Genomic DNA, 17,435 nt, shown 5'->3' with positions numbered 1-17,435 from the left:
TGTCCACAGTACCCCAAATTCGACCTGGCAAGGCCGATTTAAGTGCTAATCCACTTGTCAGGGGTGGAGTAAGGAAATCGATTTTAGGAGCCCTTTAAGTCGAAATAAAGGGCTTCATTGTGTGGACGGGTGCAGGTTTACATCGATTTAACGCTGCTAAATTCGACCTAATGTCCTAGTGTAGACCAGGGCTAAAACAACAACATTATGTATTCTGGATTTTTTTTCTTCAACAGCAAACATATAATAGTTTAACAAAACAAGCACATGAATTTTTGAATTTACTTAAGCATTCAAGTTTTTTTTAAAATCAGGTTTGTTTTTATTAAAATTGTTTTAAACTAAAATAGTTAAAAGAAATATTTTTTTAAAAAAAAAAAACAAAACAAAAATTAAATGACTATGTCAGCCAGGTCAGTATGAGAAACTTAAAATATTGACTTCTGCAGCTAACTCAGTCATCTTCACCTTCATTTTCCTGTTCATAATCTAGAAAAGAAAAACAGGCTTTCCTGCTTTTTCAGGTCCCAAACGATTTATCAGTTTGCAAGGAATTAGTCCAAAGGAAGAAAATATTCTTTCTACACCGGCAGAAGAAGCTACTGCTGTTAAAAGCCCACGAAAGCTTATGCCCAAGTACATTTGTTAGTCTCTAAGGTGCCGCAAGGACTCCTTATTGTTTTTGCTGTTAAAAGTGAGATGATCACTTCAACAGTGTCTGAATCCAAGTGTTTAAGTGACTTCCACCAGTTCACTGGTCTGACTTTCTTTAAAACATCATCAGCAAACATATATTTCTTGAATGGTTCACCCTTAGCTCTGAAGTTTATTACAGTTGGCATTATGGATGGATGATTGTTGGATGTCCATGTCATAGCCAACTCCTCTTCTTCAGCAGTTAAAGTTTGACCCTGGTACCGAGTATTGAGAACATTTGCAAGAAAATGAGCTGGAGATTGTGTTTGTCCCATTTGTTTTTTTAATGCTTGTAATTTAATTCCGTCGTTGCATATTTCTTTTTTAAGATCTCACTCAATTCCTTCCAATTCTGAACAGCATCAGCAACATAACAGCTATTTCCTTGCATTTTGTTCTAGGCCAGTGGTTCCCAAACTTGTTTCGCCACTTGTGCAGGGAAAGCCCCTGGCGGGCCGGGTCGGATTGTTTATTTGCTGCGTCCACAGGTTTGGCCGATCGCGGCTCCCAGTGGCCGTGGTTCGCTGCTCCAGGCCAATGGGAGCTGCTGGAAGCAGCGTGGGCCGAGGGACTTACTGGCTGCCGCTTCCAGCAGCTCCCATTGGCCTGGAGCAGTGAACTGCGGCCACTGGGATCCACGATCGGCCGAACTTGCGGACGCGGCAGGTAAACTTACTGGCCTGGCCCACCAAGGGCTTTCCCCGCACAAGCGGCGGAACAAGTTTGGGAACCACTGTTCTAGGATATAGAAATAGGCTTCAGGGTACTCAGCATGTGTTCAAGATTTCTCTTAAGCCAAATGTTGAGCACTTTGGCTGTGACAGTGCCATCTATTTTTTCACGATTTTGTTCATAAACTGTCATCAGATTAGGCCAGTTCTTGATACAGTGCTCAAAACAGACCATTACTGAGTTCCATCACATATCTTGTGGGAGAGTTAGTTTGGTTCCTTCCACTTTTTTCAGAGCAGGTGCTGCAAAGTGGTTGTTACGGAAGTATTTTGCAATTTCAACAACATTAACCTTTATTTCTGGAACACTGAAGTCTTTGGTTAGGAGGTGCATCAAATGAGCACTTTAACTGTATGTTATTAGTTTGGGACTCTCTTCTAAATTTCTTCTCATCTTGGATACATTTGCAGCATGGTCTGTGACCAAGCTGCGTACTAGACATTTGAATTTTTTTTCAGTTTGTTATAGCTTTTACAGTCACTTCTTGTAAGTGTTCTGCTATGTGTGCATTTCCTGATGTATCAATTGTTTCTGTAAGGAAGACATTACTTTCTTCTGTTGTCACACAAGCACATACAACAGGATCATTGTGGACATTGCTCCATCCATCAAGACTCAGGTTAACAATTTTACCCACTAGACCTTTTGCATGCTGCTCAGTTTCTCTTTCATATGCTTTATCCAGCAATTTGCCTGTGACATCTCCTTTGGGTGGACTATATCCTGGTCTTAATGACTGAACCGTGTTAATGAAGTGTGGGTTCTCAATCAGACGGAAAGGAGAGTTTGTTGCATAAACAAACCGGGCAATTTTTTCATCAATTACCTCTTTTTGTAATTTTCTGGGTTTTATCACAAATTTTTCTGTGATTGTTTCTGGATGATGGAGAATTCTTTTTCTTTTTGCTACTGTGGCTATGTGAAATATATGATGTGACTGAAACACTATCATTGGCAGATAACTCTGAAACTATAGAAAATGATGGTGATCTTGAAGGTGGATAGTCTTCAGAATCCTGTATGTTGAGGATGGATTCTCATAAACAAAATAAGTCAATGCAGTTATTTAATTATTATTACCATACTGCTTATTTAGTATTCCTCATTGCATTCACTGACACTCAGTACTACTTTAAAGGTGAAATTGTAAAAGGAAGTTCTGCCTATTTCAGCTATTTATTTTTTATCACAACTGCATCTAAAATGATAGTACACTAGAGTAACAGCTATATTTTTTTTGTTCAAACATGAGAATTCAAGTCTAGAAGGAAGATGGGTAGTCCTTAAGAAAGAAGTATGAAATAAAAAAAGTTTAACCGCCTGAAGATGCTGCATGTTCAGACATGTTCCTTTCATAATCTTCAGCGCAGCTTCCTCCTGAGAAGGAGCGCTTCTCATGATGTTGTTTCATTTGGGCAACCAGGCCTTGCGTTTCTTTGTTGCACTGTTTGCATTTTGCATGCATGCCTGTCTTACCCACAGGTAGAGGAACTTCATTAAAATATTCCCAAACTGGGTCTCTTTTATGGCCTGCTGCCATTTTAGGTTTTCCCTTCTAGTGAGAGAATGGTATGGTAGATCTCAAATCAATGAAGGCTACACTCAGAAAGACCTCAAGACTTCTGGAATATGCTGCTCAAACAGTTTCACTTTTGTTTCTGCTGCCTGTCCCTCCCTTCTCACATTTATCTCCAGGCTTCTTCTCCTTGTCCAGATCTATACCACCCTGAACAATCTTCTATTCATTGAACTTTTTGAAACTTTTCACTTTTAGAGAGAGGTAAGGGATTGACTCTCTGTACACAAATTTGCAGAGGGACAATAGGGTTGAGCTCTGTTATTTCTCACTTCTGTATATTATTTATTTAAAACATTTTTGCTGTTAACAAGCATGTTATCTCTGGAGACACAAATCTACAGTTTGAGAACTGCAAAACTGAGCCTCTCTGATGGTATCTTCTAGACTGAGCACTGAGTCCCCTTGGGTAGATAGAAAGATTAACCTAAATAATCTATACAGAAGCCCCTGGAACTCCATAAAATTGGGTCCCTAATCCATGAACTATTGGAACTCATTTTCAAAACTTTTCTTAAACATTACATGAATATATTGTTTCATACTATAGAATTAGAATTTATAATTCCTATTCCATGATGAGATCTCTTTGAGCTATAATGTATCTTAATTTAAACTGTCTTTAGATAGGTTTTTTTTTTCCACCCTCAAAAAGCACTTTATCAAAAAAAACCTGATTTAAATAAAATCCAATTTTTTTTTTAAATAATTGATTTTTATCCACCCTGATGTTCACTCAGGCCTTTCTTAAGTAAGTGAGATGCACTGAGAGTTAAATATTTTTTTATTTTGTGCAGCGTTTCTTTAATTGAAAAGAGCAGATGTGCCTAATGACTATCAACAGTACATATTTTCTAGATCATAAGCCAATTCTTCATTCTATTCTATTTCTTTTTTAGAAAATAAATCTATTCTTCAGCTATTTGTACTTAGTAACCCTAGTATGCTCATTCCTGTCACTTCTCAGGCGTAGGAAAGATGTGCGTATTAAAACACAAATATATTTGTTAACAAAGAGAATAAAGAAATAGCTAAGTAAAAACAATTGTATATAGATATGCTTTCAAGTTTTTAATGGTATGAAAGGAGGCAATAAGTGAGACTTCGCATGTACTGTATGTAAGGAAAACAAGTATACATAAAACCTTTTAAAATATTGAAAAAATATCTGCTACTTTCTAGAAATAGTGTACAATGATGACAAACTAAATTTTAATATTAAATTTATTTTAGACAAATGTAGAGTACCAATGGAATCCAATTTATGGATTTACCATAAAAAAGATGATGATGAAGAACTCTTGCTTGCAAATGTAGAGGCATTAAGGAATCAACTGAGGAAGACTGAGAGAAATCTACAAAATCTAGGGGAAGAGCTTTCCAGGTATGTGTGTATTTAAAAGAAAGAAGAGAACTAGGCCGTAAGTCTTTCCAGTAGTTTAAATCTGTATTATTCATTATATTATTGTAACTCATTGTCTTTCTTTGTGTTTTGTTTCTGTTATATTTGGTAAAAACACTACTGGAGGGGGAATGCTTATTATTGTTTTGTTTTTGTATCCTAGTACTAGTTCGAGTGAACAATCTGTCCACAGCTCTCATTTCAGTGAGTTTGTTGGACTAACACTGGAAGATCTTGATGAGCCGAGCTGCACTGAATTTCAAAATTATTCAGCTCATAAGAGTGCTGGTAAAATGTCCCACCAGAGCAGGGATTCTCAAAGAAAATCCCAAACCAAAGTAAGTATTTATTTATTTTTGGTGCCATGTTTGTTTTACACATTTGTGATTTTTATGAACATTTGACTTTACCCTTTCATTTGTAGGCTTCTCAGCTAATATATAGTAAGCACTGGGGAGTTAGGCATGGTAACATATTGCTGATAACTTTTTAAACATATTATTTCTATGACTTAAGTAAGATTGGCCTACAAAGATGCATTGTTGATATACATATATATTTTTTTTTAACCTCAAGTCTTACCCAGTGTCCGCTCCTTTTAATAAAAGTATGGAACAAGAAAATGAGCATCTTAGAGAGAAGCTGAACACCCTTCGAGAGCAAAATGCATCTTTTACTTCCCAGAACCACTGTCTAATGAATAAAATTGAAACTATCAACTTTGAACTGACTCAGTCAAAAACGAGAGTGAGTATCTTAGAAGGATTACTCCTGGGAGAATTCTGTACCTAAAAATTATATGTACAATATTTTAAAATTCTGCAAATTTTATTTGTCAAATAAATAAATAAATGTGGCTCCAATATGGCAGTGGGGCGCATAGGCCACTGGCTGCACTGAGGTGGGAGATCACCCTGAAGCCCCCACCCTTCCTCCGATCACAGACTTGGCAGTGAGGCTGAACCTGACCCTGACACAGTGTAAGGGCTGGACCTGCCCCAGAAACACCCTGGGACTCTGCGCCAGGTGTGGGTGGGCAGGCTCAGCCCATCAGGATTCAAGTGTAGAGGGGCTTAGTGTGGGGAGATCCAGGTGTGGGGTGAGAGGTTTCTGTGTGGGGCAATCTGGGTGCATGTGGCTCAGGGGGAGATCTGGATGCACAGGGGCTCATTGAAGGATTCTGGGTGCAGGGGCAATGGGACTCTGCTGGGGATCCAGGTGAAGGTGGTTGGGGCTCAGCACGGGGCGGGGTCTGGGTGTGGAAATATGGGGCTCAGTTGGGGGGGGGTCTAGGTGTGCGGGGGGGCTCAGTGGGAGGGTCTGGGTGCTGGGCGTGTGGGACTCTGCAGAGGATCCAGGTGCAGCTGGTTCGGGATCAGTGGGGTGGGGGACTGGGGGTGGGGATTTGTCAGAGGAGTCCAGGTGTGTGTGGGGGTAGGGTTTGTCAGGGTGAGGGTTTGAGCCTCCTTAAGGGGGTAGCCTCAGCTGTCTGCCGAGGGCTCCTGCTTCCCCCCCCCCCCCCATGATTCTCTTATCCCCTTTTTCTTCTCTATCCCCCTGCCCACATTCTCCTCCTTCTGTCCTATTCCACCCTCCCTTTCTTCCCCACTGCCTCTCCCCCCCCCCCCCCATTTGCACAGAAAACAGGAAGGCTCCCAGCACACAGGAGGGGAGCACGACTGGCACTGGAACCCAGGAGTCAGTGTTCAGCCGCAGAGTCTGGAGCGGAGAGGCATCCTCCTTCAGCTGGGCAGCTCTGCACTTGCAGAAATGGGGGGCAGGAGGCAGTGGCACATAAACCCGTGTGCCTCCTACCATGCCTCACCTCTGTTTGGAGGGGACAATCCTCCCAAAAACCTGCACCCATGGTCATCTCTCCTCCCCTTCCACCCCCCTCTTCACTTTGCTTCCCTGCTGTTTTCTACAGGGAAGCACAGGAATTTGGGGCGGGGGGGGGGGGGGGGGGGCATTTTCTGCAGGCGCATAGTAATGCCGAATCCGCCCCCCAGGAGTAAAGGATGAATACGTGGTCTCTAGCAACACAAAATATCTTAGAAAAATAAATCACTGGTAACTATATTGTAGTTTTGAGTAGAATATACCGGTTCACCTTGGATTAATCTACTTAAAATCTATAAATAATCTATTATTTATTTGTATAGTAGTAGCACGTAGGAACCCTAGTCAAGGACCCATTGTTCTAAGTGCTGTACAAACATAACAAAATGGCAGTCTCTGCCCCCAGAAGCTTACAATCTAAGCCTAGTAATAAGGATGCCCTGTAACCTATACAGGAAGTAACTTGATAAATTATTTTAGCATAATACATAAATATATTTGCAGTATATCTGCCTGAGACAAATTGGGCTCCTATATACATATTAACAATGAGAACTGAAGAAGGCTGGTCTTATTTCCAAATAAAGAGCAATATGTCTGATGTGTAGAGAAAGTGAAGATGAGTTATGAGGAAATATTGCAGACCATGGAGAGAGGTAGATTGTTAATATAATTTACACATATATTTAAAAAATACGGATACTTGAATTAAAGAAATACTGTTTTGCTTGTTTACACAGAATCTTACTAAAATCTTTGCAGACTACAGCATTGCAGGAATATTGTGAAACGCAGTTACTGAGAAGTAAGCCACTCTATTGTGTGCATGTTGGTCTGCAGAATAAATATTATAGTATATTATAATTTGCAACTGTGCTTCTCAGACTCTATGCAGAGGACAAGTGATGTTGGAGAAAAAACAAAGAGGAAGGGATAACAGCTAGTGGGAGTGAGAGGGCAAAGAACAAACTACCATATGTACTCGTTCATAAGCCGAATTTTTTTAGTAAAAAAAGGAAGCATCAGAGAAGGGGGCCAGCTTATGAACGGTTTTAGAGTGGGAGAGGTGGGAGACAGCCCCTTCCCCCAAGAGAGGGGGCAAGGAGAGGCAGCACAGCCAGAAGGGAAGAGGCGGGGCCAGAGTCTCTCCACTTCTGGCAATGCTGCTCTCCCCCAACCTCTGAAGCAGCTGCAGCTCCGGGGCTGGTAGGCTGCGGCCAGGCTGCCGGAGCAGCTCTGGCCAGGCCAGAGACGACATCCCCTAGCCCGCCCCAGCTAAGGTGGGAAGAGAGAGGATGGGAACAGTGTGCGGGTCCTGGGCTAGGGGTGGGGTCATATGGGGGGTGGTCACAGGGGTTACTCCCTTGACCCCCAGCTTCTCCCCCCTCCCCCCTCCCAAAAAAATTTCCCCACCAGTTGCTGTCCTGGCCTGTCAGGGTAAGCAGCTGGTGGGCCGGGACACTTTGTTTACTTTAGGTTTACCTCCATGCCTGCGGACACTCGAGGTAAACAAGCCATCTCGGCCTGCCAGCAGCATATCCTGATGGGCTGGGAGCCAAAGTTTGCCGACCCCGGAATTATAGGGTGGGCTTATGAATGGGTCATAAAAATTGCCCATTTTTACTTCGCCATCTTGGGGGGTCGGATTATAAACAAACCAGCTTATGATCGAGTATATACGGTACTTATTTTTCTGGCTTGTAAGGGGAAAATGGAGGAATATTAATTTTTGGAGGAAAAAATTGTTTTGGTATGTTAAAAAAGAATTTGTTTACAGTTGTCTCAGAGAGGAATGGTATTTATGGAACTGGTATTGTGCAAAACTGAAGGGAAAGCTTGAAGTCAGAGTGAATATGGTGTGGAAATGTCCTGGCAATTTCTATAGCAGGGTTAGGCAAACAATGTCATTCAATTATGCAACAACCTTTTGGCACAATTCATTGTAGGGTATGTTTGCAAATTTTAATGAAGTCCCAAATATGTTTATATTTCAGATCTCTTTTCTTGAATCAGCTTTAGGTACACATTCAGTCAGTATTCCTATGTTAGAAGAACAGATTGCAAATTTGGAAGCAGAAGTTACGGCTCAAGATAAAGTCCTGAGGTAGTAAATGTACTTTTCCCCTCACTTATAAACCTTTTGGTCTACTTGTTTAATTCACCATATTTCCTGTTCCTGGGAAAAACTGATTGCTTCCAAATCTAGTGCTTTTCATCAGAACCATTACGGAGTTTTGAAATCTGTCCTTGAGAAGTTGCCGATTATGTGTGTTATATTGGTGTTTTTATATTAGTGTACGTAAGATATGATGAAATGTGTTCTAAGAATTAAAAGTAATTGATGAAGATTCAGTAAAATAAACAAACTAAAGAATTCTAAAATAAATAACTAGTTTATAACCTGGGGTAAACATAAATGTGCTCCTACCATTGAGATTATATATACATTGCAGGAATATAGACATTTGTGCCCATTGTACAATGAGCAAACTTTTTGTCTTCTCAGATATATCCACTTACTACACTAGAATCAATCATGGCTGTCCAAATAAAACTTACCTAAGCAAAGTGTCCTGCTTGTCCCCAAAAGTTGTCAGTCACTAGAGCCACACATTGACTTACATGCTTCATTTGCTTAAGTATACTGTAAGAAGTTGATCTCCCTGCTGAAGCAGATTTATCATTGTCTGTGTAAGTAGCATTAGATTTGGCCCTTTTGGACACACTTGTAATCTTCAAAACCATAGAATACTTTAAAAAAACAGACAAAATTTCTCCTGGCAAACAAATACGAAAAGTCCTCCACTTTCGCAGTAACACTTTATTCTTCTCATCCACATAAAACAGAGGGATACACAGCTGTTGCAAACCCTGTTATGGAAGCAAGTTGAGACACTTTCTTTGCAAATATATTTTACGTTGTTTTATATATCTGTGGTTTTTTTTAAACTAATGATGCATGATAGAGCACTAAGATCTCCTTTGCACTTAGTGTGGCAGGGCTATCACAAGAACACACTCAGTCCTCTGTCCCCTGCATTGCTAAGGATAAAACAGATATTCCACTGGTCACTACTGTGTACCTCTATAATGATTATATACAAATGAAGGCAGTGTCTTATAAACAGATTTGGAAGGATCAAATTTTTATCAATAAATGTCGGTAAACATCAATTTCACCATACACACACAAATCACCGAAAAAATATTTCCATGGATGATGATTGAAATTTTCTGATCGGAAAGTAAGAAAAATGTTGCTTAAGAACTTATTAGAGTCAAAATCCAGTGATTTAGACTTTTGAATTAGGCTTGTTAGAAATGGACTAGCAAATGAATAGTAAAAACAGGTATGATTTGTTGAGTTAATGATATTTGACATGTGATGTTGACAGTTTGTGTGGTAATGGTTTATAAAACTCTTAACTTTTTGAATCTCAATGTCTTTTGTCGTTAAATAATTGTCTGACCTCCTCCACGTAATTTTCTGCAACTGAAAATTTAAATAAATAAAAATTTAAGAAAGTCCTTAAATATTTATATTATCTCTCAAAATTATATAAATCAAATTCTGCCAAGCCTGCTTATAAATTGACTCTGAATTTTGTGTAAGGTGACTTTCCTGATTATTATTATTATTATTTTATTATTTATTATTTATTATTACTATTATGTTGTTATATATTTGTATTGCAGTGGTAACCAGAGGCCTGGACCAAGATAGGGCCCCACTGTGCTGGAAGCTGTACAAACAGATAGTAAATGAAAATTCCTACCACAAATTCATTAAAATCTCAATACGCAGTTTAATAAGGATGAAAATAGGCAAAACTTACTTTACAAAATAAGTAACTTTATTAATTTTAATATCTTTAATTGGGATAGTCCTTATTGTATTAGCTCAAATACAGGATTGTTGCTTTCTTTGGATAGAGAGGCTGGTAAAATGATTTCCCATATATCGGACTAGCTAGTCCTCCTATTGAACTTCATATATGGAAAAGGGAAAAAAAAAGGTGCTATTTGGTATCTATCCACTAAACCAAATGCTTCTGATATAAAAAGCTACTTGCTAATTTTTTTTTAAAAAAAGTTGTAGTCTAATAATTCTTAATTTCTTTTTCTAGAGATGCAGAAGATAAATTAGAGCAAAGCCAGAAAATGGTGGTAGAAAAAGAACACATTTTGCAAAGGTTTAAAGAAGAATATAAAAAATTGAAAATGGATTTAATTGATCGAAGCAAGCAAGGGAAGAGGTGATTATATAATTAAAAACAAGCAAAACTTTTTTAGTAGAAAATATTTTACCAATGAGCAAATGCCCCCTCTCCAATTATTAAATATTATTTTGTGCCACCAAGTTGTCTTTTCTTTATGGGTGTATTGTAAATGAAAAAGGGAGGAAAATCAAGTTTGTTTAAAGGTGACCTGCAAGATTATTATTATTATTATTTTTAATTTAAATTTGAGCGGTGTCTTTTTTTTTTTTTTTATCCTGGCAATATCCAATGATCCCTGTCCCAGTATCACTCATTAAAACACACCTTTATTTGGCAGCGATAGGTTAGCTAAATAAACTTTTTTTCTTTTTTTTGTAAATACAAAAAAACCCCGATGATGCAATGCTCAGGTGAAAGTTGAAATACATGTTCAAAGTCTATTTTTGCTACAATAATTTTAACTCATCCACACTACACTTGTATGGAAGCATAAATGTAAAAATATAGACCCTGAGCTTGCAAAGACTTATGCATCTGTTTAACTTTACACACTCAGAGTAGTCCCTGTGAAGTCATTAGGACTACTCAGTGCGTAAAGTTCTTTACATATGTAAATTTTTGCCAGATTGAGATCATAAAGAGTTATCAAAAATACCACTTAAATGTAATGTGACAGTCAGTCTTGCTGTGGGTATAATATCTTTTGAATTTCCAAAGGTTTGGAAGCATCTCTCAGGCTTAACAGTGCAGTAATAGTATTTTCTTTTTTAAAGACAAAAGAGAGGAAGAAATAAAACGGGTAGGCACTAATCCGTTTATGTAATTGCACTTTCACAATCAAAGATGTATTTGGATTTGAATGTAGTGGATGCCATGTGGATCCAGGGCTTGAAGGGGTACAGCAGTGATTTTGCTCTTAAATTCTTAGCCTTATTATTGCTTGGATGTAGCTTATTTAATATATTTGCAGATATGCCTAATTTTTTTTAAACATGAAGCAGTAATTCATGTGATAAGTTAAAGTCCATTTCATTTAAAAAGTTGTATCTAAAAGAACTGGAAAGTTGAAAGGAAGCTCAGTTACCCTATGCTGTTAATTTATTCTTTGTATTTCAAGTTTGGGTAATTTGGGGAGATAGTTATATCAGTATTGTACCAGTATTTAAAAATATGACACTTTTTTTTTTTGTAGAGCTGAACAGCAAAGAAACGAGGCTCTGTTTAATGCTGAAGAGCTGACGAAAGCTTTTAAAAAATACAGAGAGAAAATAACTGAAAAACTTGAAAAGGTAAGACTTGATTATCTGTAGTTTTTGGCCATGCAATTTGGATTTAAAATGGAAACTGGAATCCATTTGGTCATATCTAAATGCTAAATGTCAACAGCCTTGGTTCCATTGTATAAGAAATGGGGTAGAAGGAAGCCTACTGTAACTTATTTTACTTAGCCAACATTTCTGAAGTGTGTGAATAAAACATATTTGTAGCCAGCCCCACATTCAAAGGGTTAGCAGAAGAAATTTTTATTTATACTTTTTTAATCACAAAGGCTTCTTAAGTGAATTTGCTGCATCACTGTACCCATGGTAGGGACAAACTATTAGAATAGGTTTTCTGTTCCCTGTGCCATGGCTACAGTGGGAAAGCAACTCTCATAAGCAGCATTAACAGTATATAGGGAGACTTTGGAAAAAACTGTCGTTTAGAGTGCTTGATAAGTATTGTTACCCTTTTTGACCCAAGTGACTAGTCAAAGTTTGTGGCCCTGCGGATTGTTCCAGTTGGGTGGAGAAATTGACAATGGTCTGGTGGCTTTGATGTAATCTTGTTTGTTTACAAAGAATGTCCAAAGTCCTGTTTCTCTCAACATAGAAGGAACAAAATAAATGAGATGGTTTCTTTGCTCATAGCACCAAACTCTTTCAGACAGCTTGTTCAGGCTGTCTGTGTCTGGATTTCTTTCTGCATGTCTCTGTGGTCCTTCAGTTTGACCTGCGTGTCTCTCTCTTTTTTTTTTTTTTTTTTTTTTTCTTTCTCTTTCTTTCTCTCTTTCTTTCCCCCTCACCCTCACACCCATTCCCTTAGTCAGAGACTATATGGAGCCCTTCACTCACTAAGTCTGCTTACTGCGTGGGCTCACGTACCCCCTTTGTCTTAATTGGAGCTCCATAGCTGTCTTTCACAGGTATCTTAAGTGAGGGGTGGCTGTCACAACAATTTAGATGAGGTTTAACCCAAACAACAACAGTATCATACAAATATATTATCACACACAACTCACCTTTTCTCCTTTTAGTTATAAAGTAAGCTCTGAACTCTTGCAACCAAGCTTTTTCTTTCTGTTTCAAGAATACGCCTTGAAAATTCTAAGGAGGTCAATGCAAAATTAGGATGAAGGGAAACCTAGGCTTGACTAATCCATCCCATGCCTCCAGCAGGAATACCTACTTATTCATTATAGCTATCAAGAAAACAAATAGCTTCCATAGATAGATTATATGTCCATAGTGTGTTTTAAATTAAAAAATAGTAAGTATGGCCATTTTTGCTAGGTAGTCTATTCCTCATGTGGAATCTGCTGGCTGAAAACCCCTTTTATCTGACATGTAAACAAAACTGTCTTATTCACGTTCGCTGCATTCTCTTAGCTGTGAGTACTAAATTAGGGTGGCCGCCTTTTAGTCCCTCCTGGCTGTCTATAAATTATCCAGAGGAACCCATGCCGGGAGCAAAGTTGAGGAGAAATTGAGCATGGATGGTTTGTCCCTAATTTTACCTTCCATGGCTATTACGGTGTAAGTCTGTAATTTTTTCTCTTGGGTAGGAAAAGGAGTCAAGGAATCACATAAGCCTTCAGCAGTTGCCCCTGAAGGCGAATTTGCCATTGGTTAAGCTTCTTTGGTCATGGAGATTGGCAAGACTGTGCTGCATACCTTGACATCCCTGCTGACCAAAAGTAGGCCCTAAAATACCAAAGAGATTCTTACTTTTTTTCCTTGTCAACTAAAGAAAAAGCTTTCTTCCTGCTCTCCCATGCCTCAGAACAGCACTCAGTATGGTTACTTGTCTGTCTAAAGGAAATGAGATAGTAGCAATCTTTGCAATATAAAGCAGCTTAATTTGTCTATTCTTTGTCAGAATATTCTTTGATTATTTGTGGCTTAAATCATTGTTTTCATCATTATACAACAATGTTTTTTAAGGTTCAAGCTGAAGAAGAAACTTTAGAGAAAAAATTAATTAATTGTGTAAAAGAAAAAGAAAAGTTGCATGAAAAATGTGTTGCCTATAGAAACGAACTTGAAATCACAAAGGAACAATTAAGGTAAAAGTGTTCCTTATTATTATTTTTTTTTTAAATTGATATATCTCAGTTTTACCATGTTTCTGGATTTCTCTATCTTCAAAATAGTTACAGTGGCATTGGCATATCTCTCAGCACCCTGACAACATTTCAGCCTTTAACTGGAGGGACCAATCCCAAGAATGAGAGGATAATCTAGTCTCCATGTTGTTTTATTCCTTAGCTTCTCTGCTTTTGGCACTGAGAAAAGACTACTGAGAAGTTAGTCTCTTTTAGACTCCCCGATGAACGAAGACAATTAATCAATTTTTGTGTGGGGTGCCTTTCTGCCAGTATCTGATAGCCAAAGTCCTAGCAAAACTCCAGCCTTCTAGAGTTTTTGTTGAACTAGCCTTTATTGTGTGTGTGTATATCTATATCTATTTGTTTTGTTTTTTGTAGCCAATTAAAGGATGAGAACCGTAGTGCAAAAGAAGAGATGAAGAGTCTAGAGGCAAAAAACACTGAAATTGTGTCACAGCTTACACAGTCTGAACAGAAGATCCTGAAGCTTGAGGGTGAACTTAATGACAAAGTAGTAGTACTTAAAGAGAAAAGTGCCCTAGTAAGTGAAAATGCAGAGCTAAAAGCACTTATTGCACAGCAAAATGATCGCCTAAAATTATGTCATCAAGAAATTGAGGATTCAAGAGAAGAACTGAGCACCTTGGAAACTATTATCTCCCAGTTGTCGCTAGGTACATCTAAAGAGGTACAGTAATTGATAAATCATTATAAATTTGTATTGTGCACCTTGTAGAATCCTAATCTGGTACTATCTGGAAATGTTGCTTATATTATTAGGGGCTGTCTGTATACTGTTTTTTCTGCTTCCAAAATGCACTGATGAAGATACAGTAATGTTTAATTAAACATTTTACTTTAGCTGAATCAAGAACGTGTGTGTCTGAACTCTCAAGAATGTAGAAACTGCAGTACTGGAGCAGATATCTGTCTAGTTTTGTACCCTGCCTCCCTCTGTGGCCTGCACTAATTCTTCAGTGGCAGACTTACTCTCCAAAACACAACTAAGTAATACAGTGTGGTACTGGGGCTCCTGTCTGTTGAACAGCATGAGGTTTACCAGATGGTGAAGGTGTATCCTCTGTAACAGCCTCAACAGGGGGCGTGGAGCAGTGAGAGCAAGGGAGAGACTTGCTGACAAACGGAGCTTGTAGATACATTTTCTGAATGGCAAACTTCTGGTGTCTGTGCCTTGTCATGGCGGGACAGCTTGCGTGCTCTAATGATCCCCAGAGTCTGTGTGAGTGTGTGTGGGGGGGGTGGGGATGGGGGTGGCAGGCGGCGCTTTTTGCTCCTAATAGGTTCAACCATGCTGGATTGGTCTGGGCTAACAACCCTCTCCCATAAAAAAACAAAATATGTTATGGAAACAGCGATGAAGAGTTCGACCATTACTGTGTGTGATGGCCTTCAGGAGTCCATGACCTGTATGACTGCCTGTGGTGAAAGCCAAAAGGAAGCCACTGGCATGAAGACTGAAGTGCTCAACACCAAGACAAAAACCATACTTGTTTTTTGGAATGTACAGACAATGTATGGAATAGGAAAGCTAGCTCAGGTCACAGCAGAGATGAGATGCTACAGCTTACACATTTTGGGTGTCAGCGAGAGCAGATGGATGGGATCAGGAAGATTAACAAGAGCCTCAGGAGAAACTTTGCTGTATTCTGGATGGGATGATGGACAACACCATGAGAGTGTTGCCATCCTTTTGAAAAAGGGAGTGGAGCATTCAAGAAGGGAATGAAGTCCATCAGCAGCAGACTTATGAGAGCCAGACTGAAAGGGAAACACAATAATATCACCCTGATTCAGTGCTATGCTCTGACAAATGACAGTGATGAAGACGTAAAGGACAAATTCTACCTTACAGATGGAGTTGGAGAGAGTACCATGCCATGATCTAACTATCGTCATGGGAGACCTGAATGCCGAGGTGGGTAAGGACAACACAAACAAGGACAGAGCAATGGGAAGACATGGGTGTGGCACCATGAATGAAAACGGAGAGAAGCTTGTTGTTTTCTGTAATATAAATGACCTAGTCATTGGCGGAACTCATTTCAACATTGTGAAATTCATAAGCTGACATGGTGTTCTTTAAATGGCAGAGATAAGAACCAGATTGACCATATGGTAAATGGCAAATGGCGACGCTCACTGACAGATGTGAAAGTGAGAAGGGGTGCAGATGTTGGCAGCAACCACCACCTTGTGACATCCTCCATGAAGCTAAAACTGAGAAGTCTGGGTCCACCAAACAAGGGACATAGGCGTTATGACATTGAAGGCTTTCTGTGTTTCAGGGGACTTTAGCGTGTCATTCTGCAGTTAAAGAACAGGTTTCAGGCACTTGCAGACCTTGATGAAAAGGAGGGGAATGCAGATGAGGAGATCAACAAGAAGTGGGACAAAGTAACAGCAATTCATAAACAGAGCAGTGAAGCCTGTCTAGGCTACAGGCAGAAGGAAGGTGTGGATTATACCCAGCACATAGAACGCTGTAGAAACCAAATGAGCTCTGAAGAAAAAAGGTTTAGACACACAATCCCAGAAGGTAAAGGACAGATACCATGAGCAGTATAGCAAGGCACACCAGGAGGTCAAATGCCTTGTGAGAGCGGACAAACAACATTATATTCATGATCTGGCAACACAAGCAGAGGATGTAGCTGCTTGTGGTGAACAAGGAACGGTCTATAAAATGTATCAGAGGGATAGCAGTGTTAGTCTGTATCCACAAAAACAACAAGGAGTCAGGTGGCACCTTAAAAACTAACAGATTTATTTGGACATAAGCCCATAAGCATAGGCCCTGTCAGTACTGGTTCTCTACTTGTAAGCGTGACAGGGTCAGGCCAGATGGCTACAGGAGAGTGGTAGAAGGCAGATATATTAGCCCCAGGTTAAATAAGTCCCTTTTCCCTGGGTAAGGTAATAGGGAAGCTTCCAGAACAATCAGGAACTTTCTGGAAACAACTAAGGCAGACAGGCTGACTAGAACACCTGCAGCCAATCAAGAAGCTGCTAGAATCAATTAAGACAGGCAGGCTAATCAGGGCACCTCGGTTTAAAAAGGAGCTCACTTCAGTTTGTGGTGTGTGTGCGAGGAGCTGGGAGCAAGAGGTGCAAGAAGCTGAGAGTGAGAAGGCGTATTACTGGAAGACTGAGAAGTACAAGCATTATCAGACATCAGGAGGGAGGTCCTGTGGTGAGAATAAAGAAGGTGTTAGGAGGAGGCCATGGGGAAGTAGCCCAGGGATTTGTAGCTGTCACGCAGCTGTTACAGGAGCCACTGTAGACAGCTGCAATCCACAAGGCCCTGGGCTGGAACCCAGAGTAGAGGGCGGGCCCAGGTTCCCTCCATCCCCCTCAATTCCCTACTTGATAGCGGAGGAGTTGAACTGGACTGTGGGTTCCACCAGAGGGGAAGGTCTCTGGCCTGTTCCCTGATCCGCTAGGTGGATCAGCAGGGACTGCAGAGATTGTTCATCTTCCTTTCCCCATGCTGGCCAGTGATGAGGTTAACTGAGTGAACGGCAGATTTGAGCCACGAAATGGCCAAACTGAGGGCTGCCGTGAACCTCTGAAGCGAGAAAATCC

General features: G+C 39.8%; 1 protein-coding gene across 25 annotated transcripts in view; it reads left to right on the top strand.

The window, feature by feature from the left end:
* CCDC18 (coiled-coil domain containing 18) overlaps nt 1-17,435 on the top strand; it is a 76,157-nt gene that overhangs the window by 4,435 nt on the left and 54,287 nt on the right. For 21 of the 25 annotated variants that reach the window (XM_043521498.1, XM_043521497.1, XM_043521496.1 and 18 more), the window contains 8 exons: nt 4,238-4,388; nt 4,570-4,744; nt 4,983-5,153; nt 8,240-8,349; nt 10,373-10,501; nt 11,658-11,754; nt 13,669-13,790; nt 14,211-14,520. In XM_043521498.1, coding sequence (XP_043377433.1) covers nt 4,255-4,388; nt 4,570-4,744; nt 4,983-5,153; nt 8,240-8,349; nt 10,373-10,501; nt 11,658-11,754; nt 13,669-13,790; nt 14,211-14,520 — 1,248 coding nt within the window. In that variant the 5' untranslated portion in view covers nt 4,238-4,254. Of the gene's footprint in view, nt 1-4,237; nt 4,389-4,569; nt 4,745-4,982; nt 5,154-6,985; nt 7,051-8,239; nt 8,350-10,372; nt 10,502-11,657; nt 11,755-13,668; nt 13,791-14,210; nt 14,521-17,435 lie in introns of those variants that run through there. The other 4 variants (XM_037906637.2, XM_037906642.2, XM_037906640.2 and 1 more) reach the window with 4 other exon arrangements.

The sequence above is a fragment of the Chelonia mydas genome, chromosome 8 (assembly GCF_015237465.2).
Source record: "Chelonia mydas isolate rCheMyd1 chromosome 8, rCheMyd1.pri.v2, whole genome shotgun sequence".
Taxonomy (NCBI): domain Eukaryota; kingdom Metazoa; phylum Chordata; order Testudines; family Cheloniidae; genus Chelonia; species Chelonia mydas.
Note: the sequence above shows the minus strand (reverse complement) of the source record. Positions and strands in the feature narration are given on the sequence as shown.